This window comes from Martes martes (assembly GCF_963455335.1).
Source record: "Martes martes genome assembly, chromosome: 7".
Taxonomy (NCBI): domain Eukaryota; kingdom Metazoa; phylum Chordata; class Mammalia; order Carnivora; family Mustelidae; genus Martes; species Martes martes.
This window is the reverse complement of record NC_137894.1, coordinates 117,893,364-117,920,542: the sequence shown is the minus strand read 5'-3', so window position 1 is coordinate 117,920,542 and position 27,179 is coordinate 117,893,364. Positions and strand designations below refer to the sequence as shown.

The following is a 27,179-nucleotide window of genomic DNA, read 5'->3' as shown; positions in this document are numbered from 1 at the left end:
TTCATAATATATTTCACAATATATACAAATATTAGATCATTATGTTGTACACCTGAAACTAATATGCTGTATGTCAATTATACTTCAATTAAAAAAAGAAAGAAAGTTAAACAAAACAAAACAAAACAAAAAGAAAATCTGAGGGGTATTAAAAGCAAGTATGTTCAAATTTGACTATAAGGATTTCCAATGGCCTTGTGAAGAAAAGAATATTTGGTACCATGATTTCCTATGTAGACAAAGGTGTGACTGTGGTTTTGCGATTTTACTGTAAACCTTCATGTGGAAAATTCAATACAGAACCACTGAGATAATATTTGGTAATCTTTTCTAGTTCTCAGGGAGAAAAACCCACCAAAGAATGAAACATCTATAACGAGAGAGAGAGAGAGAGAGAGAGAGAGAGAGAGAGAGAGAAGGGGCCGTGCCTGGGGTTCAATTATTCTAGAGGTTGTGATTAATTTTAGATTTTTAGTTAAGTATAAATATTAAATATAGTAACACTAAAAAAAGAGAACAGACTCTAACTTTTAAGTCAATAGATGGAAATAAAAATAAATTACAAATTCATCTTACCTAAGTTCAACTTGGCCCTTATTATGGCCTGACAATCCTTTCCTTCATCTGCTGATTCTCACTTCTTATAGTCACAATTTCCAAACTTTTCAACAAGAGTTCCTCCTACAATGCCTCCATGCTGTAAAATAACATTCCCTACCAGCTCACTAAGAAATTCAAAGTTATCTGTACATCCTTAATTGCCCTAGGTTAATAATATCTGCCTTGCTCTAAAAATGGCACCTCTTATCTCTCTATATGGACAGGCTAGCTTCATTTGATACTTACAAATGTGCTCAGTTCTGTTTCACCCTAAAATGTCTTCCCTTCAATTTTGCTACCTCTTTTTAAATTAAGGCCTTTTTTCTTAGTCATAAAGGGTGGAAAATTTAGCTTCTGTTTTCTTCCTACATTCCTGTATTTTTTCTTTCCAACATAACACTGCAAACTGGCTCAGGATAGGTATGATCAGAGGAGGTGCCACAAAGCAAAGATTGGGTATAATTAATTTTTTTTTATATATCATGAGCAAGCATACATGGAATAAATATTAAAAGTCTTTTTTATATACCTACTATTGCTTTCTTACATTTGTGAGGGTTGGAAAACTATGACAACTTATTCTATTCAAGCCTGAGAGCCTCTTACCCTTTTTCAGTTTCCGGACAGCCAACATACAATGACTAGGAGAGAGATCCCATATTCTTAAGGTTTTATCATCACTTACAGTAGCACAGATGGGCAGATAAGGATGTGTAGCCAAACCCCACACCTCTCCTTCCATGTGTCCCTACAAAGAGAACACAGTTAAGATCAATTTAACCTAAATATATGTGCATTTAGAAGAAAACTACAGACAACAACTGATAATATATAATGATAGGATAATAAATACTACAATAATCTAATAAAACTTTTCTCTTTATCTTTGGACTATACCTTAAAATGCTTTTGTATCAACCTTCTCTTCCCAATTACAATATAATCAAGTTAGTGTCAAAATTAGTTTAAAAATCCTGAAATTTCACTGAGTGGAGAGAATAGGAATTGGCTGCCTTGGAATGTTAAAAATCGCCGTACAGGAGGAACTCCATGCATTTGAGAGTAAGGAGCGCTGTAGACCTACTCCCCAGTCAAACTGATGAAATTTTAAAAAAATTTTTAAGGTCTCTGGAAATGGTTCCAAGGAGTTATGACAAAAGAAACATTTATTCAAAAAATCTGCTAAAATCTGGTAAGAACAATGGGAGTTTTGCAATATTTGAACTGAGACCCACTCCTTTCCTGCCTCTTTCCAACTCACCGACTTGAAAAGTCCACACCAGCCTGATGTAACCAAGAACACAGAGTATGGGCACTCTCTTTCCCTACCCCCTAATCTAATGGGCTATCTTCCCAGAAGGAGCAGATGAATGGCATTTCATCTTGCCCCCAGCTACCTGCTAGAGGTTAAATCCTTGATGAATTCCCTTCTGCCCACCCCCTTATTCTGAGATGGAGGCTCTACATTGGGAGTCATGCCACTAAGAATACGGGGGCTTTAATACAATCCAAGAAGACCTAAGGCTACTACTCCCCACTACTCCCACCCTAAACTGAGCACTCAGCTTCTAAAGCAAGGGACACTCAGAAAGGAGCACTCCATTGCCCTCACCCTCAACTCCAGAGCCTTGGATCAGAGATTGTGCCTGGAGGAAGAAGCAAGCAGTAAAACTAATCTCCTAATCTCTTCTCAAAGGAAATGACTACATTATTACATAGCGTAGGAAAGTTTAAGCCTAAAGATGCTTTTGAAAACAATGAAGGTTATGATGAAAGGTACTTGGAGGTAACTGGTACTTATTATTTATATAAGCTAAACAGAAGGCCAGTGAGTTTGTCCAACAGAACCAGGGTAATCTCAGGGGAGAATGCTTCAAGTCAAAATAAATCTCAAACACTAATCTAGGGAATGGATGTCCATTTTAGGGAGCCTGAATTTGATCAGTTTGATCTGTTGGGCAATTTATGCTCTGGGGCAAATTTTGAGAACAGTAGAGCAATTAGCCAGCAATGTAATGAACTTAGTGGCTGGGTATGGCCAGGGAAAAAGATTATCAAAGAGGAGAGAACACTTCCCGAATCATTTTATGGAGCCAAGGAGTCTGATAGCAAAACCAGACAGACATCACAAAGAAACTATAGACCATTTATTCCTTATATACAGTATGTGGATGCTAAAATCCTCAAAAATAGCAAACGGATCCCAACACATACAAAAACAATCATACACCACAACCAACTGGGGTTTATCCCAGGAATGCAAGGTTGGTTTAAAAGGTAAAAACCAATTAATGTAATATCCCTTATCAATAGAATAAAAACCACACGATCATCTCTCAATAGACAAAGAAAAAGCATTTGACAAAGGACATACTGTTTCATGATAAAAACTAGCATCAAACTAGGAACAGAAGAGTAATTCTTCAATCTGATAAAGAACATCTATGAAAAATCCAGTTAGCATTAAACTTAATGATAAGGAGTTGTGACTTCAAGCCTCATCTTGGGTGTAGAGATTACTTAAACATAATGGTAAAATATTGGATGCTCCCTCCCTAAAATTAGAAACAAGACAAGGATGTTCTCACTACTTTCAGTCTACATCGTACTGAAGATTCCAGCCAGGATAATAAAGCAAGAAAAAGAAGTAACAGGCATTCTGATTGGAAAGGGAATAGTAAAACTATATTTACAGCTCATATGATCTTATGTTGAGAAAATCTGAAAAATCCACTAAAAAACCATTAGAATAAATGAAGTCTGTTATTTAAAAAAAAACAAAACTGTGAGATCTCTATATTGTAAACTATAAAACTATTGAAAAAAGTTAAAGAAGATCTAAAAAAAAAAAAGAGATCCCGTGTTCATTGATATAATTTAATACTGTTAAGAGATGCCACCCCCCAAACTGATCCACAGAATACCACTACAAAGACTGCTGTACATGTTTTTTCTTAATACATCTGAATGTTCTTCTGTTGTGTGCATACATCTACATACTTTAATTCCAGTGTAGATAATCATACAGTGTTAGTTTCAGGTGTACAATAGAGTGATTCAACAGTTCCATATATTACTCAGTGCTCACCAAGTGTATTTTTTTTTCCCAAAGATTTTATTTGTCAGAAAGAGAGAGAGAGAAAGCACACAAGCAGGCAGAGAGGCAGGCGGAGGTGGAGAGAGAGGCAGACTCCCTGCTGAGCAAGGAGCCTGATGCAGGGCTCGATCCCAGGACCCTGGGATCATGACCTGAGCTGAAGGCAGCAGCTTAACCCACTGAGCCACCCAGGTGTTCCGATAAGTGTATTCTTAATCCCCTTCATCTATACCACCCATTTTCCAACCATATCCCCTCTGGTAACCATCAGTTTGTTCTCTATAGTTAAGGGTCTGGTTTTTGGTACCCCCCTCCTTTGTTCGTTTGTTTTGTTTTTTAAATGCCACACGTGAGTGAAATCAGATGGTATTTTTCTTTCTCTGATTGGTTTATTTTGCTTAGCATTATACTCTCTAGCTCTATCCATGTTGCCATCTAGCAAATGGCAAGATTTCATTTTTTTTTTTAAAGATTTATTTGACAGAGAGAGACACAGCAAGAGAAGGAACACAAGCAGGGGGAGTGGGAGAAGGAGAAGCAGGGTTCCTGCTGAGCAGGGAGCCTGATGCAGAGCTCCATCCCAGAACCCTCAGATCATGACCTGAGCCAAAGGCAGAGGTTAAACTACTGAGCCACCTAGGTGCACCTAGATTTCATTCTTTTTTATGGCTGAATAATATTCCACCGTGTGCAGGCATGTGTGTATATGTATATATGTACATCTTTTTTATACATTAATCTACTGATGGTTACTTTGGTTGCTTCCACAATTTGGATACTGTAAATAATGCTGCAATAAACATAGGGTGCATGTACCTCTTCAAATTAGTGTTTTTGTATTCTTAAGTTAAATACCCTGTAGTGTGATTACTGAATCACAGGGTAGTTCTAGTTTTAATTTTTTGAGGAACCTCCATGCTGCTTTCCAGAGTGGCTGTCCTAGCTTGTATTCCCACCAACAGTACACAAGTGTTCCTTTTATTCCACATCCTTGCCAATGCTTGTTTCTTGAGTTTTTTATTTTAGCCATTCTGACAGGTGGGATGTGATATCTATCTCATTGTGGTTTTGATTTGTATTTCCCTGTATGTCTCTACACTTTTAATTATTATAGTTTTATATTATCTCATTTCTAGCATGAAGTTTCTCAACAATTTCTATATTATTTGGGTTTTTTTTTTTTCTAGATCATTTTTTAAAACTCTTCCCAGAATTTCTTTTTTCTTTCTTTTTTTGTTTCCTCCCAGAATTTCTGAAAAATTTCATTTGGATTTGGTTTATGATCATATAGAATTTATAAGCTATTTAGATCTTTTGGATCTTTAGTAAAACTTTATAGTTTTCTTAACACTGATTTTGCATATTTTTTCCTGGTTATTGTATAGTTTTCTTTTTCATTTCTTCAAAAATTTTTGGGTTTTTTGTACCGTATTTTCTAACTGATTATTGCTGATTTGAAGAAATGGTATTGATTTTTACATGTTGATTCTGAATCTCACTTTACAGGACTCCCCAACTTATTCTAATGATTTTTCAGTTTATTCTCTGGAATACCCAAGATATAGGGTTATAATATCTGCAAATACTGACAGTCTTATCCATTTGTTTCCAGTGCTTACACTTCATAATGTTTTTCTGAATTGGTTACGACCTCACACACAATTTTGGACAATAATGGTCAGAATGGTATCCTTGTCTTGTTTCTGATATTTAGGAGAGAGACAACAGATATTTAAAATCTTACATACTATAATAAACATAAAAAATAACAGGATGTCATTTATCACTTCAAACCTTTTCTTACAATTATAAAATTGCCTGTGTTTTTGAAAAGTTCTGTCCATAGATTCATCTGTAAAAGTGTACTTGTACTGATATTTTCTAAGAGATCATAACCATGTTAAACACCATGACTTCATCATCTTTTTATTTCAAAGGAATATTATGTGACTGAAGTTCAAGAGTAAGACACCAAATTTGGACAATAAATTTAATATACAATGTTTTGTTATTTGCTTATAAATTCCCCTTGGCACATTACATTAGGATTTTATATTAACATTAAAGTATGTGCAGTGTTCTCATCTATGTGTGCTCTGTGTTGTTTTAACAGAAGTGAGGTGGGAGGAAAGTGGGGTTGGAGAAGAAATAAGTCTGTAATAAGAAAGAACATAATTCTTTTTCAGAATAAAAGGTAAGCTCAAAATTGGTATTACTATATAGAGTTGCAGGAGGACAACTTTTCAGTAGGGTAGATCCTACCTCATTTGCTGTGTTTTATAGTATTTATTTGTCTTCCTACTTTCAGAAAAACAATACATATAGGAAATGTAGAACTAAAAAATACAGCACTCCTGATAAAAATGTTAAGGATCAGCTGATCCTGCTCCTTCATTTTATATTTCTGCCATACAAAAGTTTACATTGCTAGATATTTATTATTAACATTTTCACCGACAAATGTTTTCAGCAATAAAATTTTTAGCATACGTTCATTTATTTTTTAAATTAGAAACTTAATAATGAAAATAAAGACTTTCAAATAAAAACAACTGCCTGACATTCAACAAATATACTTCAAAGAAATAAAAATAAATATGAAATAAAGTGACTTGGTTTAATTAATTACAACTGTTTTTCCTTTTCATTGGTTTCTTGTTTTACGATAAGAAATTACTTAAAATAATGGCAGTTACTCCACATGATAACATGCATATTTATTTACTGGTATCTACTCAGTTATAATTAAATTAAAAATTTTTGGTATGTATTATCAAATATTTCCCTAATTAATTTAACATTATTTCCCACTACTATTTATTTTTGGCTCTTAGGTATTGAATCAATTGCATACAAAGAAAAAAACGTATATTATCTTTTCAAATTACCTGGACCAGAAGTGTTATTGGGCCACTTTTATCCACTTCTAGTATTTCACCATTCTTTGTGCCAACTAAAATATGACCATGTCCTAATGATATGGCACGTATAGATGGGTTATCTTCCAAGAGAAGACCTGAAATGTTAAATGAAGACGTTCTTCTAGGTATAAAGTTACTAGAACACAAAGATGTATATACTGCCAATGATGCTCTTTTGACAATTAAAATCACATTACCAGGTTGCTTTCCCCTGTATTTTAAATATTATAATAAATGCACTGCATTTTCCCAAACCACTCAATTTGTTAATCTCAAAAGAATCACCTACATACTGTAATTCCCTATTATCCCAGATCTTTTACTACTGTTCTGTTGACTGTTCCTTTTCCTCTTATATTTGTGTATTTGCCCCTCCCCATTCACCTCCTTACCTTCTTTGAGCACCTATAATATCCTGGTTAGTAATTTTAATTCAACTTAAGATTGATTCATTTATGTAGACTGTGTCCTAGGAAGGCTTCAGAGATGTAACTGGTAAACATAACATAGCCAGCTCCTGCTCTTACGAGCATACAATGAAGAAAACAGACCCTCTGTGAGGAGTGTATTGAAACAGGGCAATTGTAAGGGAATTTTCCCTTTCTTGAGGGGGTAGAAAGGAGATGGAAGTGGAAGAAATCACCTTATTGAGATCTGAAAATGAGTCTGTGGTCAGGTAATTGGAAGAGGCAAGAGGGAGGAGAAAGGGCAAATTTTAGGCAAAGTAATAGCATACAGAAAGGCCTGGAGGTCACAGAGAATGTGATGTAGTACCTTAACACATTGACGAAAGGGTAAAAGGAAGGGCATGCAAGGATAGACAGGAAAGGTCAACAAAACACGAATGTGAAACAAAATGCCAAGCTTAAAAACAAATTCTTTACTGGTGGTAAATGTGATGCTCATGTGTCAATTTTCTCTGAAACATTAAAAATGATCAAAATTACCATGAATAATCTTGTGCTTTGTTAATATTTTGCCATCTGTATCAAAGAAAATAGATTTTTGAAAGGACAGCAAGAACTGTGGCTCTAGTTAAATGGCTTCTCCCATTAAATTCTAATGCCTATCTAGTAAAGAAGGAAAAATATATTCCATGTGCTCCACCTCAGGGACCACACATGTTAATGAGTAATTAATAGCTTATCCTACAAAGGGAATTAAATTTAAAATCATCTTTATTTTATTATTTTTTTTGAAGATTTTATTTATTTGACAGAGAGAGAAGAAGAGAGCAGAAGCAGGCAGAGAAGCAGGCAGAGGAAGGAGGAGCAGACTCCCCACTGAGCAGAGAGCCCAATGTGGGGCATGATCCCAGAATTCTGGGATCATGACCTGAGCTGAAGGAAGATGCTTAACCGACTGAGCCACCCAGGCACCCCTCAAATCACCTTTAGATCCTGGTGCCAAAGCAGCTCTTTTGATAGCATAGGTCTTGAGACATCTTTCAAAGGAGTCATCCCAAAGAGCTACTACACCATCTTTTCCTCCAGTTACAAATCCCTTTGAAAGTAAAATCTTCAAGTTAATAAAGACCTAAATATTTCTAAAAATAAGAATCTTCCTTATGTTGAAAAATTCTAGAGGAAAGAATATTAACAGCTAAAAGTTACAGCTTGTGAGCAAATTAGCATAAAAATCAATTGTGTTTTTTATATATTAGCAAGGAATCTGCAAAAATATTTACGGGGACACTGAACAATCTACTTTTAGGACAGAACTTTAAGAATGAGGTTTGTAATCTGCAACCATAAGGTAGTTCTAACACTTTCAATAAGACACATATTTTCTCTTGGAGGCTTCATAATCCTATCGGTCATATAAACAGAGGATCACAAGATACGGTGATAATATGGTCAAATTGTTGTTGACACATAGAGATTAATAAATATTAAACTTTTTTTTCATAGCAAACCCATTTCACTGTGCTCAGGAGTTTGAAAAAGGAATAAAAGAAGGTAGGAAAACTCTGGTTCACAGATTACTAATGAGTGGCTCTGCTTAGCAGAAAGACAATATTCCTTTTCTTGTGAAAATGCTCTACAATCTTGATCAAATTACATTTAACTTAAAAATATCTATAGAATACTTACTTTTTCCAATGCATGCATACTAAACACTGGCCCGTCATGTGCTTTAACTGTTTTCACAAGAAAGACATCTCTCCAGATACACACGTCTCCTGTGGATGTTCCAGAAAAAGCCATCTCTTCCGTCCATCCATACACTGCACACATCATCGTGTCATTTTTCCCCAGTGTGCCTACATAGCCTTTTCTTCCAATCAGTCCTCCTCCTGGTTCATGAAAATATCACAGAAGTACTATTTTTAAAAAGTATAAAATTCTAAAGTGATAAAATTTCTTTCCTACTGTAATTGTTTAAATGTGTAATAGTATGGAGACTTTAAAAGAAAAATAAAGGTCTCTCAATCAGCGACTTGCCTGGCTAAGACAGCCATATCCATGGCAGCTTTTAGGCCACAGCTCTTTGGATAAAAACATGTACACTAAGTCAGCTTGATCAATTCTCAGCACTTCTAGTTGTTCTTCAAAATTTTTATTATGACATACTTAAGAAAATAGAAAGATATAAAAAATAATATAAGAACGTAGACAAAATTACTAAAACCAAAGCATGATGCCAATCCCATCTCCCTTCTTCACCCTCTACTATTGTGAATGGGCTATTGACTACCTTTATGCATTCTTTAATACATTTTACTACTTATTTGTAAATTTTTAGGCAATAGGTCATATTTTTCATGTTTTAAGATTTTCTATAAATACCATTTTATGTACAGTTGACCCTGAACACCACCGGTTTGAACTGCACACAAGTCCACTTTTACACATTATTCAATAGACACAGTACTCTAAATGTATTTTCTCTTCCTTGCGATTTTCTATTTAATATTTTCTTTGCTATAGTTTACCTTACTGTAAGATTACACTATATAATACATATAGCTCACAAAATGTGTGTTAACTATGTCATTGGAAAGGCTTCGGGTCAACAGCAGGCTATTAGAAGTATTTGGGGAGTCAAAAGTTATATGCAAATTTTTGGGGTCCCCAGGTGGCTCAGTTGATTAAGCATCTGCCTTCAGTTCAGGTCATGATCCCAGGGTACTAGGATTGAGCTCCGTGTCAGGCTCCCTGCTGAGCAGGGAGTCAGTTTCTCCCTCTACCTCTGCCCCTTCCCCTGCTTGTGCATGCTCTCTCACTCTCTCTCAAATAAATAAAAATATTTTTTTAAATGTTATATGTGGATTTTTTACTATGTCATGGGTCAGCATCCAAACTCCCTGTGTCATTCAAGGGTCAACTGTATTCCTTTGCAATATGCTTTTATCACTAATAATCCACTATGGAATTTTATATACGTTGATTTGTACCTCTAGAATATGCATTTTCATAACTATATAAACATTCCATTATATGAACCTAACAGTCTGTTCATTTTCCTATTAGTGGGCACTTAAGCTGCTTCCAAGCATTTGCTACCGAAAACAATGCTGATTTAAATATTCCTGTAAAGGTCTCTTCTATACAAATGCAAGAGATTCTCTAGGAGTGCCTAGGAATGACCACAGGGTATGTGCAAAAAGGAAAGCATATAGATGAGAGGTATCATCTGTTGCCAAACTGTTCTAGAAAGTTGATACACCAACTTACACTTCCATTAATAGTGAAAGAAGATCTTGTTTCCCACCTTTCAGGAACATTTGGTATTGTCAGACTGGGGGATATGAAATACCAACTGAATTTTTTAAAAAGATTTTATTTATTTATTTGACACAGAGAGAGAGACAGTGAGAGAGGCAACACAAGCAGGGGGAGTAGGAGAGGGAGAAGCAGGCTTCCCGCCAAGCAGGGATCCCAGTGTAGGGCTCGATCATGACCCAAGCTGAAGGCAGACACTTAACAACTGAGCCACCCAGGTGTCCCCCAACTGAATTTTTTTGTTTTAATGTGCCTTTCTTTGATTATTAATGAGCTGTGTCATATATTCCTATTTTTATTGGCCATTCATTACCTATTGATATCTTTTGCCCATTTTTCCCCAATTGAACTCATTCATTCTTTTATTCTATATCTATATCTATATATCTATATATATATATCTATATATTTTATATATATATATATATATATATATATATATCTATATATTTTATATATATATATATATATATATATATATATATATATATATATATATGCCAGGCACTATTCAAGGCACTGGGGTAGAGCTACAAACAAAACAGATAATAAAATTCCCTGCTCTGTTGCCCAATACAGTAATGTGAAAGAAACTTCAAAGAACAGTTTCGGAGGTCAGCATGGTATAGCAAAGAAAATAAGGGTGGAAGTAATGGGAGATGAAGCCACAGAGGTCAAAGGCAGTTACAGGCCATCTTAAGAATTTAACTTTTACTCTGCATGTGATGGGAAGTGGTTAGTGGAATAAAATCTGGCATATCATATATTAATAGGTTCATTCTGATTTCTGGTTTGAGAGTAAATCAGAGAATGGCAAGGAAGAAAAGAGTTAGATGGCTATTTCAGTCATCTGGGCAAATGATAACAGTGGCACAGACCAGAGTGGTAACATGGAAGATGATGAAAAGTGGTCATATTCCACATGTATGCAGAAGACGGTCTTTTTTTTTTTTTAAAGATTTTATTTAATTACTTTAGAGAGCAACAGAGCATGAACAGGGGAAGGGGCAAAGAGAGGGGGGAAAATGTCAAGCAGACCCTGAGTACAGAGCCTGACATGAGGCTTGATCTCATGACCCTGAGATCATGACCCAAGCTGCAATCAAGAGCCAGACGCTTAACTGACTGAGCCACCCAGACACCCTTGTCTTTTCTTAATGTAGCAGCCAGAGTAGTTCATGAACTTGTTAGGGTAACTAAGTAGAGTGGTAAGGGGGGAAAAAAACCCTAACAGGTTTAGACTTCTCTCAAAAGAAGGAGAAGATACATTGTAAAATGAACATGTAAACAATAGTTAAAGGTATTATAGTAGGTATCTAAGAAACTGATTAGCAGCTTGAGGGTAGAATTGAAGGGGGGTTTTCATTTGGTTTTATTTAAGATGGAGAATAACCCCAAACCTGTATGTGGAGTGGAAAAAAATAGAGGGAAAAGTGATGATGTAGGGGAGGAAGGGAAGAAGAACTGGACTGATGCTCTTGAGTAGATGAGAAGAGAAAGGATCTAGTACACAAGTGAAGGAACTGGCTTTCACTAGCGCATAGTCTATCTGGAACAGGAGAAACAACCTACAGGCTGTGGGCCAAGTCCTGCCACCACCTGTTTTTGTACAGAGCTTACAGGTTAGCACTGTAAGCTACAGAAGCCATGCCTGTTTCCTTTTCTACTCCTAGAGCCTGCCTTCCTGACAAATGGCTGCCAAATAGCAGCTGCCCAGGGTCTAAGCTGGTTGCGATCTACAAGTTGAGGACTTTGCAAATGGCAACTGCTGAGCACCTAGCAGTGGAATTATTATCCAGGAGTTGCCTTAACTTTGGCTAGCTGCCCAAAGTGAGAAGGGAGAACAACACAGTAGGAGCTATGTGTCACTGGGGCATGACTATGGTTCCTCCAGCCCAATCTGCAATTCCCTTTCACTGCAACAAGTTGATCTTGGATACAATGTCTCCAGTTCATGGCAACTGGGTAGAAAGCAGGGTAGGAGTTTTCTCTCTTGGTCCGTAAGTATTTACATAATTTTTTTTATTATGTCCCTTGGGCCTGGGGAGTCTAAAATATTTGCTGTCTCACCATTTACAGAAAGAGTTTGCCACTGCCGATTTAAATTATCAACTGGATTTTCTGATAGACATAGCATAACATATTCCTATTGTACCAGGTCACATCATTACTGCACTCAAAAACTCTCAGTGGCTGCCTGCCCATCCCAACCATGGAATAGAATTCAAATTTCTTGGAGGTCAGCTTAATAATTTATAAGTTAGAATTCTCAAAGCCTAGTTCTGAGACAGGAGGTAAGACACTCCCTTCTAGCCTTAGGCCTAAGCCATCTTTACCTAATTTACATAAAGTTATGCATTTATCTGAGCACTTACTCAGATTAATAAAGTGGTTACTTATTTCTCACTTGTCTAGTGAACTCTGTGGATCCGAACCCCAAAAGTGAGGAAGGTTGAAAGACACACTAAAGTTTTGACATTTATCCTTATGGTTCAGTTTTAGGTCTACTGTATGACTAATCAAACTTAAGGAAAAAAGTCACTCACTTGCAAGTCTCATTTTTTTTTAAACATTTTATTTATTTATTTGAGAGAGAGACAGTGAGAGAAAGCATGAACGAGGAGAAGCAGACTCCCTGTGGAGCTGGAAGACGGATGTCGGACTCGATCCTGGGACTCCAGGATCATGACCTGAGCTGAAGGCAGTCGCTTAACCAATGGAGCCACCCAGGTACCCTTTTCTTTTTTTTTTTTAAACATTTTATTTATGTATTTGAGAGAGAAATCTCTTCATTCTAAAACTATTTACTTTCTTTGTCTCTTATTTCAAAGAAACTTATAGGATTTTGTTTTGTTTTTCAAGACAGAAATAATAAGCATTACTTGCTCGGTATTTGCAATTCTAAACAAATAAGGTATTCTAAAATTTTATTAAATATATGGGAATAAAAATGTGAAAATATTTTTTTACTTTGTAAACGTATATACACTATGATCTGATGAGTTCGTGATAAAGTATTAAATCCAAGCGTGAATTTGAAAGTAACCTCAACTTGAGAAATCTCTTTACTAAAACTTTTTCTTATTTATGTTTTACTTCTTCTATATTTGTATATTTTATCTGCAAGTTTTAAGTATGCTGGGACTTTGATATCAAACTGGTGGAATTTATAAGTGTACTACTATTTTATTCAGAAAAGAGACTTTTTTATTTTAAAATATGAACTTCTTCCACAGCACCTAACTTACAGTTACAATGGACTAAAGTTATACAACCTTCGTTTTCTGTATTATCTTATAGCATATAAAGAATTTTTGCATTTTTCATTTTCAGTCTGTACTAAAAAATGTGTCTTTAACAGAAGAAGAAAGGAGTCTGAACATCACTTGATTAATCTCATGTTAAACACTTTTTAAAAAATTCTATTTATTTGAGAGAGAGAGAGATATCTTGAGCTTGGGGGTGGGGGGAGTTGTGCACAGAAGGGGGAGGGAGAAGCAGACTCCCTGCTGAGCAGGAAGCCTAACATGGGGCTCAATCTCAGGACTCCAAGACCAAGACCTAAGTTGAAGGCAGCCACTTAACTGACCAAGCCACCCAAGCTAACCCAAGTTAAACCCTTTTGCAAATATGAATACATTAATGTAGTCAAAAATAATGTAGTCAATATTGTAGACAATAAAGTCAACCGTACATTTGTATGAATCACTTGAAAAAACAAATATTTTGGATAATTTTAGATTTTCATAAAAGATGAAAAGGTAACAGAGTATTCTTGTATACTCCTTGCCCAAATCCCCCTAATGTTAACATCCTACATTACTGCAGACTAAGAAACCAACCAGTTTGATGTATTTTTATTAACTGAATTCATTTCACCTGTTTTCCACTAACGTCTCCTTTCTGTTCCAGGATCCAATCTAGGATAGTGCATTGCACTTAGCTAAATCACTTTTGAAAGTAATAATTTCTTTCAAAGGAGTAAAAAAGAAGCACTTCCTTACCTGCTCTACGCCAAAATTTCACGTGTTTAATTCCAGCTGTAATTAATTTATCAGGCACGTAGGGGTTCATCTTTACAACAAAAATCTTATCTTTACTTCCTCTGAAAAAAATACCAAAATGTTTTAACTCTAAAGATAAATCTCTCCTATAATAATCTTTTGCTAATCCATACCCTATTGTGATTACTTCACTACTGAATCCTTTGCCTACATATCTCTCAGGTTTGGGCTATATAATCAAGCATTTGTATATTTGTTATTTTGTCGTAATTTTAGTTTAATTCTTCTCAACATAATCTTCAAACATAGGAACAGTGAGAACTGAACTTCTTTTGGATAGCACCTACTATAGTACTGTGACTAGAGAACTGTGGCAAGAATCAGTTAAAGAAAAAATTTTTATAATATTTTGTTACAGCTTAATATAGCCATTCCAAACACAACATTCCTTTCAAACTATCTTTTATTTGCCATTGTTTATGTACTGAAAAAAGCATTTATCTCTATTTTAAAAGTGCTTTAATGTCACACATTAAGGAATAGGATGTTAAAAAATAATCTGACACTTGACTACTTTCTCCTTTAAAGAAATTGTTAATATTTTTTATTATAAAAATAATACATGCTCATTTTAGAAAATTTAGAAGATGGAAAATTTGAGAGAAAATATACATAATCTATAGTTTCTTTGTGCTGTACAGGTGTATGTGTCATCTGTCACTCAAATATATGATTCGAGCATTTCCAATGGCCACATTGTAGATTACCATATAGTAGAATTCACTGTATAGAATTCTTTCCCCATAAATGAAGAGTTTAGATAAAAGCTACTTCCAATGTATTATTACAGTAAAAGCAGGTTCACAAGGGATAAACCTACCAATGAATTCTCAAATCATTTGTCTTTTTACCGGGATCATACTACTTATTCATTGGTAATAAAGATGACAGCAATTTTTTAAAAAGGTTACATATTTGTTTGATTTCAATACTGTTTTAATAGAAAAAGTTTTTAAGTAATTTCATTATTTTGCCAGTGTGATATCAAGATTTTCCCCCACCTTGTTATTGAAAGTTTCTCTCCTTTCTTCCAGTCCCACAGCACAATAGTGTGACTATCATCTATTCCAACTGAAGCCAAACGTTTCCCATCAGCTATAAAAATTAATGAGAGAGAGAGAGAGAGACTGACCATTAACATTCAGAAGATAAAAACCATTTAGTACATATCCTAAAACTACAGCACCATTTAAAATTTTATAAAATGATGTTAAATGTTAGGCATGCACACATATAGCTATAAAAAGAACCAGAATTTGTTAACAGGGGAAGAACAATTTCTCAATACATCTAAACATTGTTGACATTGTCTTTGACTTCATTTTCCTTATTTCTCCACCAGATTCGAACGGGGGAAGGAGGAAGGTTAAGTGGAAAAAGATTTTAAAATGAGAAGGAAAGGAAAATAAAGAAAAGATTTACTTCAATTAAACTTACTGTAAGAACTCTATTTTGATATAGGACTCAGTGATTATGAAAAGTTAATTGAAATGGAAAAAGATGTAGGTTACAACCGTGTTTTATCATTAACAGGACTGTTTTCAGTGAAGGTCAATTATATTATTTGTTACTATTACCAAACAAGTAATGAAGTGTTGGACAAATGATTGAACTAAGTAAGTCATGCTGACAGCTGTGCACACGTTTACAAGTTGCAAAGGCCCAAACTAGTTATACGCTGGCCACTCTGCCACTTTTTGCAATCCTCAATTATTTCATTATCATTACTAGTGATATTTTTCTTACTGACTCCTTCAGTTTGCCATTAATCTTATTTCTTGACTTTTAGAAGATCCTTAAATGCATATTTATGCTTCCTCCCAATAACTCTCATTTTAGTAAGAGCTGCAGAAAGTACAAATTTACTGTTTCCTAAAATGAAATCCTCTATCAATGGCATTTCTTCCCTCTTCCCAATCCACAGCTTAGCTTTCATTGTAGATCTATGTGTATTTGTTAAACTTTTTTTAAAAAAAAAGATTTCATTGAGAGAGAACGAGAGAAAGAGAGAGAGTGCATAAGTAGGGGGAGAAGGAGAAGCAGACTCCCCACTGAGAGTGGAGCCCGATGTGGGGCTAGATCCCAGGACCCTGAGATTACAACCTGAGCTGAAGTCAGATGCTTAAGCAACTGAGCTGCCCAGGAGTGCCTAAACTTTTAAAAAATATACAGGAAAGAGCTAAAATCGCTTGAAATTATTTTTATAAGATAGCTTGGATTTGTTACTTCATAGAAAAGTTACAAAACAAGTATTTCAGAGTTAACCTCTTTCCTTCTTAGCTTTTACCCTAAAAATTTTCATTTACCCTGTGGCTGTAAAATATTATGTGACATTGGGGTCTACCTAAAGTGGGAGTTACATAACCACTAGTGGGTAATTCAGATGGTTTTAGATGTTATATAGACATTTAAAAATAGAAACATATTTATATTAATGGGTATTAAAAATAATACTCATTAAATTATAAGCCAGCCAACACACCTACACTCTCAGCCCTGACTCGTTAGGACAAGAGCATGCACATTTGAAAAAAACTGTGAAGGTCATAGCTAGGTGACAAGTTTAGGTAATATCAATTTAGACTATAATGCTATATACCACCTCTGCATTTTGATTATTCTGAGACAGAAAACATCCTTACCTGAGAAATCAACAGCACAGACACCATACTGGTGACAGCCCTTTAATACTGACAATGGTTTAATGGTCTCTGTATCCCATATGTGAATTGAGGGATCTCTACCTACCTACAATAGAAAGAATTATAAAACTCATATAATTATTTATTTTCATATCTATTAAAAGGAAATAAAACAGATTTTACAGACTTTGTTTTGTTATAGGCATTTATCAAATGAAAAATATAAGGCAAATCATACATGTGACTGACATTTCTTTCATATATATACTTAATTTAAAAATTTGTATTTTAAAGATTATTTACTCATTTATTTGACACCAAGAGAGAAAGAGAAAGCACACACGCACACAGAGGGAGAGAGAGAAGCAGGCTCTCTGCTGAGCAGGGAGCCCAATGTGGGGCTATCCCAGGACCCTGGGATCATGAACTGATCCAAAAGCAGATGCTTAACCAGATGCTTAACCATTTAACCGACTGAGCCACCCAGGCACCCCTTTCTTATACTTTTTGAAATGCTAATGAGACTAGGCTCAGTGTTTCTAGAAATGTGCTACATGACTCACAAATCTGGTCCTATGCATCACAGTAAGGATAACGCTTACTGAGTGCCTATAGTTGGCTGTGTTCCCATGCTAGATACAATGAGCATAAGACATTCAGGAAAATTTTGCAAACTCATTAGGAAAACAAGATATTTTCAGTTAAATTAGAATATCTGATAACATAGGCTTAATGAAGTTGAAAAGGTTATAAAGAATTAGAAGAGTGGCGCCTGGGTGGCTCAGTGGGTTAAAGCCTCTGCCTTCAGCCCAGGTCGTGGTCCCAGGGTCCTGGGATCAAGCCCCACATCGGGCTCTCTGCTTGGCGGGGAGCCTGCTTCCTCCTCTCTTTCTGCCTGCCTCTCTGCCTACCTGTGATCTCTGTCAAATAAATAAATAAAATCTTAAAAAACAAAAAACTTAAGAAGAGATGATGTTTGACCCGCGCCTTCAGAAGGGCAGTCTCAGATACAAAGAGAAGCAAGTACATTCTAGGCTAGGATAATGGTATTAACAGAGATACAAGGGGTTAAAGTACCGAAAGGTAAATAAGACTGTAAACAGACGCTATCACTTATGTTTTAACTTAGGTTATATGCTCACTAATCCACAGGTAAACTATAATTAGTAATTATTCCTTTAGACTCAAGTGATAACTGTCTTTAAGTCTGAGGATAAAAAGATAGAATACCTTTGCCTGTAAAGACAACTCCCAAAATAATGAATATAGCTTACAATTATTAATTTTGACACTGATTTTATATAAAGACATAATAAATAACAAGCCTGCCATCAGCCAATATTTCATTAGGTTTTGCAGCCCAAATGTTCCCTATGACTGTTAAGTTTGCTACTGAATTTCTGCAGAGCATGGTATTCTTGAGAACTTTGCAGTATCATCATCTCCTGGTTCTCTGATCTCCTCAACTCTTACTACTAAGTTTCCTTTGCAATTTCATCACCTGTCCCTTAAATAAAAAGCTCCCCAAGATTCTGTCTTTAAAACTCCAATCTTTTCACTCCATATTTTTGCCTTGGGGTATCTCAATTCCAGTTTCAGTGGTTAAATCAACAAATGACTCCAAAATTCTTCTAACCACTAAATTCTTCTTCTGAATTTAAGACTTACATTTTCAATTGCCTACTGGACATCTCACACAGAAACAATGATAATGATAACAACGAAGGTTAACATTTATGGAGAACTGACTTATGTCCCAGGAACTTTTCTAAACATTTATAAGGACTGACTCACTCAACAATCAAAGCAATTCTAAGAGACAGGCACCAACAGTATCCCTATTTTTTTTTTAAAGATTTTATTTGAGAGAGAGCAAGTGAGAGAGAGAGAGCACAGAAGGAGAGGGAGAAGCAGACACCCCGATGAACAGAGAGCCCAAACCGGGCTTGATCCCAGGACCCCAGGATCATGACCTGAACCAATGGCAGACCCTTAACTGACTGAGCCACCCAGGTGTCCCAGTATCCTTATTTTGAAATAGGCATATAGAGGCTAATTTCCCCACAGCTAATATGTGGGGAAGCGTGGATAACACCATGTTCAGTGCTGGTGGAAGTAGTAACAGAATGAGTATTATCAGAGCCTACTTGGGGCCTGTCAGTCAGGGATCAGGAAGAAGAGAGAGGTTAGTTAAGTTTTTAGATATGTTACGTAACCTAAGTCTTAAAATGAGTAGAAATTAGACAAAGCTGGACAGTTGAACAGAACTGGAGAGTAAGAATTTTCCAGAGGAGGGAACTAAGTAAAAGATGTGAAGCAGTACTACACATGGACAAATTCTAAATAGCTCAAAAGGCAGAAGCATTGTTTACGAGGAGGTAACTGGTAAGAGATAAGAAAAGGAGCCTACTGACCTAGGTTACATGGCTTGAGCTGTATGCTAATGAGCTTACACATCAGCTTAAAAGCTACTAATAAACACATAAGAAAAGAAAGATTATTAGTGGGTTAATGGTTAGGGGAGAAGTATGAAGATGGAAGACCAGTTGGTTGGTTATAACAAAAGATTGGCAATCATGAAGCCCAGAAGTGCCAGCAGGGACAAAGTAAGATATAAATACAAAACAACGAAGCAGATACACATTCATCGTAGAGAACTTAACTATATTGAGCGCAAATCTTGGCTGTAACTCTGGGACTGACTGGTTATAAGGTGTGAGGGAGAACAGTCAAACTCTTGGGCTTAGGCGACCAGCTTAATACATATTGTGTCACGTTCTAAGTAGGAAACACAAGGATAAGCAGGCTTGAAAGGAAAGCTTAACCTCATTTATCTCCATTCTAGACATACTTAATCTGACCCGTAAGATACCTGAATGAGTGTGTTTTTAGTAAATTTTTAGTTAATTGTGTGTGTGTGTATATATATATATATGCAGTAATTCATCCAACTCATACTAAATTGTGAGCTCTTGACAGTGGCAGCCAATCTGAATTGTGCTTCCCCATGACATTTAGTGGTTTTTAAAATTTTAATTCCATTAATTAACATATAATGTATTATTGGTTTCAGAGGTATAGGTCTGTGATTCATCAGTCTTATATAACACCCAGTGCTCATTACATCACATGCCCCACCCCTTAATGTCCATCATCCAGTTACTCCATCCTTCCACCCCATCTCCTCCAGCAACACTCAGTTTGTTCCCAATGACTAAGAGTCTCTAATGGTTTGTCTCCCTCTCTGGTTTCCTCATCTTATTTTCTTTTCTTCCCCTATGATCCTCTGTTTTGCCTCCCAAAGTTTATGGCAGCAATATCCCCAGTAGCCAAAATATGGGAAAAGCCCAGATGTCCACTGACAAAGGAATGGATAAAGAAGATGTGGTATATTATGTATATAATTTTTAACTTTATTGAGATATAATTGGCATATAACATTGCATAAATTTAAGGTGTACAACCCGTTGATTATATAAATTCTCCTTTTACTGGAGACAGACTCGGCCCAGAGATAGCGTTAAGAGGAATCTGCAAAGAAACCTTACTCTAGGAATTTTGTCATATACTTACCTTCCCACAGTATGTCACCCTTGGAAGCCTAAAACCGCTTTCCTTTGTTGTCATTTCTCCACCAGTCTACTGTGTCCTATATACGCTGAAATTCTAAGTCACTACTTTGAGTTGCTTGGGTATAGATTTCTCCAACGTGGTGTGCACTATACCTGTTAATATACTTTTTGTTTTTCTTTGTGTATTTGGTTTTTTATTAAAGAGCCCCAGCTGAAAACCTAGGAGGTCTAGGGGTAAAGTTTTGCCTCTTCCACAGTAGGTATCCAAGGATGTCCTGTGGTCATATTGACTTTTAATTTAATCTGGCCTGAATTCTCTCCAATCCCAGACTCATGATAGCAAATGACATGTTTTTCTACAGCCTTGCTTAGAGTAGTACCAGAATAATGTTCTAACTTCTTGCCAAACACAATGGGTAAATAATTGTGCTTTAAGAGGAAACTTCTCTATAAACTACAGATAAGGCTAAATGGTGGCCCTGAGGCCCTCACCAACCCTTTTAATTAGTTCTTCTTCATCCCTCTAAGATTTGAATACTCTAGGCTACTCACAGTTCTTTAAATAAGCTGTGTTTTGTGGGATTTTTGCCCCACGTTTACAAATAACACACTTAGAACACCTTCTCCTACCTCCCCTGTCAAGTAAAGTACTCAGCTCAAATGGCCTCAACTCCATGAGGGTTTCCCTGATCTGCGTGGCACAATTAATCAGTCCTTTGTTACAATGCAAAAGGAATTTAAGCATATCTCTACATTAGTGGTTCTCAGCAGGGGGCGATCTTTGCCTCCCAGACAACATTTGACACCAAAGACATTTTTGGTTGTCACACTGAGTGGATGGTATTACTGACATACAGCGAGTAGGCTCCAGGGATGCTGCTAAACATACCATAATATATAGGATTGCATTGCATACAACAATGCAATTATCTTCATAACAAAGAATTATCTGGCCCAACAGACTCCTGGGTGGCTCAGTTGGTTAAGCAGCTGCTCAGGTCATGATCCCCAGGTCCCGGGATTGAGACCCGCATTGGGCTTGCTCAGTGGGGAGATAGCTTCTCCCTCTGCCTGCTTCCCCTGCTTGTTCTCTCTGACCAGTAAATAAATAAATAAAACCTTAAAAAAACAACAACAACAAAATTATCTGGCCCAAGATGTCGGTAGTGTTAAGGTTAAGAAGCCCTGCTCCAGGGGTGCCTGGGTGGCTCAGTGGGTTGAGCCTCTGCTTTCAGCTCAGGTCGTGGCTCAGGGTGCTGGGATGGAGCCCCGAGTTGGGCTCTTTGCTCGGCGGGGAGCCTGCTTCTCCCTCTCCCTCTGTCTGCTTACTTGTAATCTCTCTCTGTCAAATAAACAAATAAAATCTCTAAAAAAAAAAAAAAAAGAAAGAAAAAAGAAAAAAAAAGAAGCCCTGCTCCATACCTATAACCTTGTATCATGATTTTCCTTGCATGTATGTCTTCTCCTTCAGAATACGAAAGCTTACCATGGCAAGAACATGTCTTATTTACCTTTGTATTCCCAGCACATTTTCTGGTACACAGCACGTGCCCTATGAATATTTTTCAAGAAATGGAAGAAAAGGGAGAAAAAGGAGGGAGACAAGGAAAAAGAAAGAGCAAGAGAGAGGCACAAACAGAGGGAGGGAAGATGGAAAGAAAAAGGGAGAGTTTTCTCTCCTTTCAGGAAAGAGTAATGCAAGTTGCCCAGCTCCACCTCAATATATCTTAGAAGGTATATTTACACAGTGTTAAAAAAGCCAGACAGCTTTTTAATGCAGCTTTAAACTTTATCATTTATTAGCTGAAAGATCTTTGAGAAAATAATTTCTTCAAAGCTAAATTTCCTCATTTGTAAACGGAAATGGTTCACTCATAAAGGTGAGGTGAGAATAAAACAGAGTTTTAAAATACAAGTGATCTTTGAGCAACGTGGGGGTTAGGGGTTCCAATCCCTGCACAGTCAAAAATTCATGTTTAACTTCTGACTCTCAAAACACTTAATGATTTTTTTTAAAAAGATTTTATTTATTTATTTGAGAGAGAGAGAACAAGCAGTGGGAAAGAGCAGAGGGAGAAGCAGACTCCCTGCTGAGCAAGGAGCAAGACAAAGGGTTCAATCCCAGGATCCTGTGATCATGACCTGAGCCAAAGTTAGAGACACTTAATTGACTGAGCCACCCAGGCACCCCTCAAAACACTTAACTATTAATAGCCTAACTGTTGACCAGAAACTTTACTGATAACATGGTCAGTAAACATGCATTTTGTAAGTTGCATGTATTATGTACTGTATTATTATGATAAAGTAAGCTAGAGAAAAGAAAATGTTAAGAAGATCATAAGGAAAACAAATTTAAAGCACTGTAAAAAAATCTACATGTAAGTGGAGCCATGGAGTTCAAACTTGTGTTGTTCAAGGGTCAATAATATATACTAAGAAACTAGTAAAGTGCTTACATATAGAAAGAATATTTATAAATATCACCTTTTCCTCCTTCTCTAAGAATACCCATATAGAGAAATATCAGTTAAGACTTTCCTCAGTGTTTTCTATTTCAACATTTCTGCTTTGTACTTTGGTAAACCTGAATGGGTAAATATGGTTGTAAAATAAAAACAGTCATCCTGTGTATCACAGAACATTTGTTAGATAATTTCATTTTAGATAATTCAAAGAAAGAAATCAGATTTCTAGTCTTTGTTTTCTGTGTTTATTCACAAATTAAAAAAATATATCCTGACAGAAAGAAGACAAGCCAGAGTGCTTAGTGCCAAATAAAAAAAATAATAATCAAAACAATAAAACTCAAAGGAAAACTGTAGGAAAAAAGTTGGAATAAATTTTATTTGTAATAAGAAAATAAAATCCCATTCTAAAGAATTCATTATTCTTCATTTCCTAGAAAATGAAAGATAGATTTTTTTAAGAAGTGGACTAACCCACATGTAAATCCAAACAAAGTTCTAACCTACCTGCCCTGTTGCCACATAGTCTTTCAAAGGATGAATAGCCAGGCAGAGAATATCATCATCATGACCCAGGTAAAAGCGCTGTGTGTTCTGCTGCCGATTGTAAATGACACCCACTGCTGCTACATGGTATACGATTTCACCAATTTGAGTATAAAACAGATTACTTCGACAGTCATAACCTCTGTAACTGAAAATAGAAAACATATCATATAAAACTAACCGTAGCTTTTGATCTGGTAAATATGGGTTACACAGAGTAGCAGGTACGTTTTAGGTCATTCTATTTCCAGTTTTACAAGATACTGAAAAACTAAAATTCCATAAACTGTCATGAATTGCTCTGATTACAAATAGCTAAATCCAAGCTATTATACTGAATGAAAAAAGGTATAGAAAAGTATATATAGTATACTACTATTTACATAAGTGTATTACTAAATTTGTACACTATAAAACAAAAATTGGTGCTTTTTTTTTATAAATGGAAGGGTATAGAACTGCCCTGGGAGGGTGAAAAAGGATGCCTGAGAGGGCAGAGCTGGGAAGACTTTCTTTTCCTTCTGTTTTTGAAGATCTAATTGGTTTTATTAAAAGATTCATGAATCAGGCAATCTCCCATCTAGCAAGGAGAGGGGAGCTTCCTGGGAGAAGGATTTTCAAAGTGAATGCTTTTATACGCATTGTTGAACCATGAGATTATATATTCCAAAAATGTCCAAAGAACAATTTTAAAATATTATATATATCCAAAAAAAAAGCCAAATCTTTAAAAAATGGTCAATATAATTCCATTTGTAACAAGTAAACTTTCTTTGCACTTCAAAGAAATTCAATGTACAATACGTACTGCCGGGAAATATTGCCTATTTTAACAATGGAAATAAAATATTCTTACTAAATGAATTCTTTTTTAAATTCCTGAAAGCATTATCAGTCAGGTAAGAAAACGATTACGAGGCAGAAGAGACAGGAAGGGCTGAATTGGAGAATCTGTTGTTCAAGGATGAAATGTGAAACTTATATTGCCAGATGTTCTAAGAAAATCCAGAAACCATATTTTACTAAAATTAAAATACAAAGGCCAAATGCAGGCCCCAAAAAAGGGCACCACATTATTCCAAATCATAATTAGGGGAGATGATAATCTCTTACATTTTACTTATTTTCATTTAAGAGATCCATGTCTATAAATATTAATACTAAACTTTCATAAGAAATCTATTATTAACACTTATATAGTGCTTATTATGCACGGGACAATATTCTAAGTCCCCACGAACACTGGCTTATTTACTCCTCATCAGAACCCTATGAAGTAAGTACTGTTACCTTCATTTCACAGATGGGGAAAAAGGCACAGAGGATTTGCTCAAAGTCATACAGCTATTAAATGTGAACCAAAATGCAAAGACATAAATGAAAAATAGTTGTTTCATACCCATGAACAAAGTGTAATCGAATACTATTTCCTGGAGCCCGCTCTCTTCTTTTAGAAGTACCACTTTTTTGTTTCTCCTTGTACTGTTCTTTAAGCTGAGGTAGATCTTCTTTGTAAACCTTTAAATAATGTACAGAAGTAAAATACCTCTTAGAATATAAATTAATAAAGGTGTTCACAGATTCCTATTGTAACTTTCAGACATTGTGGTTATTACTGATCACTAAAGTTTTAACACTTGTCTTAAACAGAAATGTATTTTATGAAATTTCCTTCCTTGGAAATAATAAATTTACATTTTCTATGTATCACACTGACAAATATGTATTTAGTGTTCCATGAAATTCATACACTTCAGAAGAGAATATTTTAAAGAGAATAAATGGGAGTGTACTGTGACAAAAAGCCATAGGCAAATAGAATACAGGCATATTTGATATATCAAGCCCTTATTATCAAAGAACATTTTATACAAGTGCACTTTAACTCTTAAAGGAGGAAAACTGAAAAGACCAACATTTCTTGGAAAATTAAAAACCACAAAAGATAACAATAAATCAATAAACAACAGGGAGAAAGATAAAGAAGAAACTAGACTTGTTCAGAAAAAAATTACGTGATGATATTAATTACCTGCCGACGGTAGGTAAGCTGGGTCTCTTGTTCAATTTCAGAATCCAGCTCTGGAACATCAGACAGATCTGAATCTGATTCATCACTATTAGAATCAGCCAGACTTTCTGCAATTTTTAAAAATGAAACATTACTTGTTTGAAGAACATTCACTTTCAAAACAGCACTGTAAAATTAATGATTAAGAGCTGACTGTGCCAACTGACATGGTGACAAGCCATAAAACAATCAAATGAAATGATCTCTTCAAGTGACACAGATGTCAGTAAACTGTACCACAGATTACCTTCCTCCCTACTCACTGCAAACTCAACAGCTACTTTAAGTCCCTTCACTGGCATACAGTGACTGCTATATCAAACTTAAAAGCTGGTGCAAACATAAGTGACTAAACCTAATAGGTTTATAATTATATACTGTTATATATATTCATGTATATAAATATATATTTATAAACCTTATAGGTTTATAATTAACATAAAAATATCCAGAAAATACTATATGCAACAAATGAATTGACATTAGATAAATTTTCTTTGTCCAAAAAACCATATAGGAAGCCTAGATACCTATCTCCCCAAGAATACATTAAACGTTTGTTTTGATAATGTAATGGTTTCTTCACTCATTGTTGGGTGCATTTCAATGCATGCAAAAGTACTTTGTATTCCATACTCTGATATTTGACTCTAAACACATATGCCTAGTATTTTAAAATTTCCACTAACAAAACACTGTATTGTCACTTAAAAGGATAGATTACACTTTAATAGTAAAAGTGTTACTTTGCAGTTACTGAAGTTTTTTGACAGAGAAATTCCTTAGGCAGTGTGTACTACTCACCTTGGGGTGCTATGTGAAGAGCATCTTTTAGTTTCCTTTCAGGAATAAATTTCCACTGAAAGACAGAGTGATCTGCTCCACCAATAGAAATAACCCACTGATAGTCATGTGACCATCTGACATTAGTTACGTGAGCCGAATGGCCAATATATTTTTTAAACTTGGCCCCTATAACAAAAATATACCTTTAAATTGATAAGCAAATGCCAACACATGAAAATACCACTTCAAACAACAATTTCTATATCTGAACCAATACGTCCTTCCTCCAAAAAAAAAAAAAAAAGTCCTTCCTCCATTATCTTAATTATGATTAAAGGGTAAAAATACTCATTCAAAAGTTTGTTGAATGAACAAATGAATGAGTCTACATCAAGGGATGTAAATATTTGCTCTACTGATTTATAACATAATTTGGTAGGAACCACTATGATTGTGAGGCATTTTCTTACTGCTCTGAGAAAAGCCTGCAGCCACAAAGGCATCAACTGTTTTCATATAATGAAATTTGAATGTTTTGGTCTGAGGCCTTAGGTCTTAAGTGAAATTGACCCAGTCTACTCCATCCCCAGTATGGCTAGCACTAGCAACCAGAGGATCCTTCTAAAACTTAAGCCATCAACAGGAATGCCTGGGTGGCTCAGTGGGTTAAAGCCTCTGCCTTCGGCT

The 27,179-nt window shown here is 35.6% G+C and overlaps 1 protein-coding gene across 1 annotated transcript in view; it reads right to left on the bottom strand.

The window, feature by feature from the left end:
- The window catches only part of EML5 (EMAP like 5), a 170,979-nt gene that overhangs the window by 66,176 nt on the left and 77,624 nt on the right, over nucleotides 1-27,179 (bottom strand). Inside the window, exons 11-21 of the mRNA XM_080807497.1 lie at nucleotides 26,511-26,678; nucleotides 25,668-25,774; nucleotides 25,035-25,153; nucleotides 23,597-23,783; nucleotides 17,050-17,155; nucleotides 15,409-15,502; nucleotides 14,348-14,448; nucleotides 8,712-8,914; nucleotides 8,010-8,121; nucleotides 6,586-6,713; nucleotides 1,207-1,348 (exon numbers count right to left, since the gene is read on the bottom strand). Of these exons, the coding sequence (XP_080663623.1) occupies nucleotides 1,207-1,348; nucleotides 6,586-6,713; nucleotides 8,010-8,121; nucleotides 8,712-8,914; nucleotides 14,348-14,448; nucleotides 15,409-15,502; nucleotides 17,050-17,155; nucleotides 23,597-23,783; nucleotides 25,035-25,153; nucleotides 25,668-25,774; nucleotides 26,511-26,678 (1,467 nt within the window). The remainder of the gene's footprint in view (nucleotides 1-1,206; nucleotides 1,349-6,585; nucleotides 6,714-8,009; nucleotides 8,122-8,711; nucleotides 8,915-14,347; nucleotides 14,449-15,408; nucleotides 15,503-17,049; nucleotides 17,156-23,596; nucleotides 23,784-25,034; nucleotides 25,154-25,667; nucleotides 25,775-26,510; nucleotides 26,679-27,179) is intronic.